The following is a 1368-nucleotide window of genomic DNA, read 5'->3' as shown; positions in this document are numbered from 1 at the left end:
GGGAGAAATCCATTGTGCTGGACCTGGTCTTTACAAAACGTGAAGACCTCATAGAAGAAATCACAGTGGCACCAGGAATGGGGAAAAGCGACCACCACACGCTCAATATCAAAATAAATCACAGCAAAGCAATTCCGTCTCAGCAAAAAGACTCAACTTCCCAAAGGCAGACTTTGACAAACTTAAAAGTGAACTGCAGGAGACAGACTGGGACAGTGAGCTGGAGGGCAGGAATGTGGATGACATGTGGACACTGATTAAAGACAAAATCAACCAGGCAATCCAACACTCAGTACCAACCAAATCCGTAGGCCGAGCCTATGCGAAAAAATGGATGGACAGAGAAACACTGGAATCAGTAAGGAAGAAACACAGACTCTTCAGAAGGTGGCAGCAAACCAGAGAAAAGGACGACTACACAGCATACCTTAAGGCAAGGAACAGAGCTAGCAAGAAATGCAAAAAAGCAAAAAGAGGCTTAGAAGCTAGAGTAGCAGCCGAAGCAAAAACTAATCCAAACGCCTTTTTGTCATATGACAAAAGCAAGACAACAACAAAATCAGGAATAGGAGATCTAAAGAAGGAAGATGGTAGCAAAACAGCATCAGATATAGAAAAGGCAGAGATACTGAACGACTTCTTTCAGAGCATTTTCACACAAGAAGATGATGGCCCGCTACCCGACCCACCAACGGCTGAGTACAACACACCCTTGCAAAACTTTGAGATCTCCGAAGAAAAGGTACGGAAGTTACTCCAGACTCTAAAGACCAACAAAGCTTCAGGACCAGATGGCATCAGCCCTCTTGTTCTCTCAAAGGCTGCATACATATTGGCTCACCCAGTAACACTGCTCTTTCGCAAGTCTTTGCCCGAGGGACAATAACCACAGGACTGGAGAAAAGCGACGGTCTCACCTATTTTCAAGAAAGGAAGCCGCCTACAAGCGAGCAATTACAGACCAGTCAGCCTCACATGCATACTATGTAAGGTGATGGAAAAACTCATCAGAGAAGAAGTCATCAGACATTTGGAGGAGAATCAACTCATCAGCAGCGAGCAACATGGTTTTGTACAAGGGAGATCCTGTGTAACTCAACTTCTGGATGTTATGGATATCTGGACAGAAACTCTCGATGCAGGAGGAAGTGTTGACGTTATATACATGGACTTTATGAAGGCGTTTGCCACACCGTCGCCTCTTGTCAAAGATCGAGTCGTGTAGCATCTAGGGAAAAGTCCTCAAATGGATACAGGCTTTTCTGAAAGATCGGCAGCAGTGTGTAGCAGTAAATGGGGCAACATCACGACCAGCACCAGTGATGAGTGGGATACCTCAAGGAAGCGTGATTGGTCCAATTCTATTTG

The 1368-nt window shown here is 45.2% G+C and overlaps 1 protein-coding gene across 1 annotated transcript; it reads left to right on the top strand.

The window, feature by feature from the left end:
• Positions 1 to 334: 334 nt before the first annotated feature.
• LOC137627201 (uncharacterized) lies at positions 335 to 886 on the top strand. The gene has a single exon (XM_068358280.1). It carries the CDS (start codon positions 335 to 337, stop codon positions 884 to 886), a length of 552 nt encoding a protein of 183 aa, XP_068214381.1.
• The last annotated feature ends 482 nt before the right edge of the window (positions 887 to 1368 follow it).

This window comes from Palaemon carinicauda, chromosome 35, assembly GCF_036898095.1.
Source record: "Palaemon carinicauda isolate YSFRI2023 chromosome 35, ASM3689809v2, whole genome shotgun sequence".
Lineage (NCBI taxonomy): Eukaryota > Metazoa > Arthropoda > Malacostraca > Decapoda > Palaemonidae > Palaemon > Palaemon carinicauda.
Note: the sequence above shows the minus strand (reverse complement) of the source record. Positions and strands in the feature narration are given on the sequence as shown.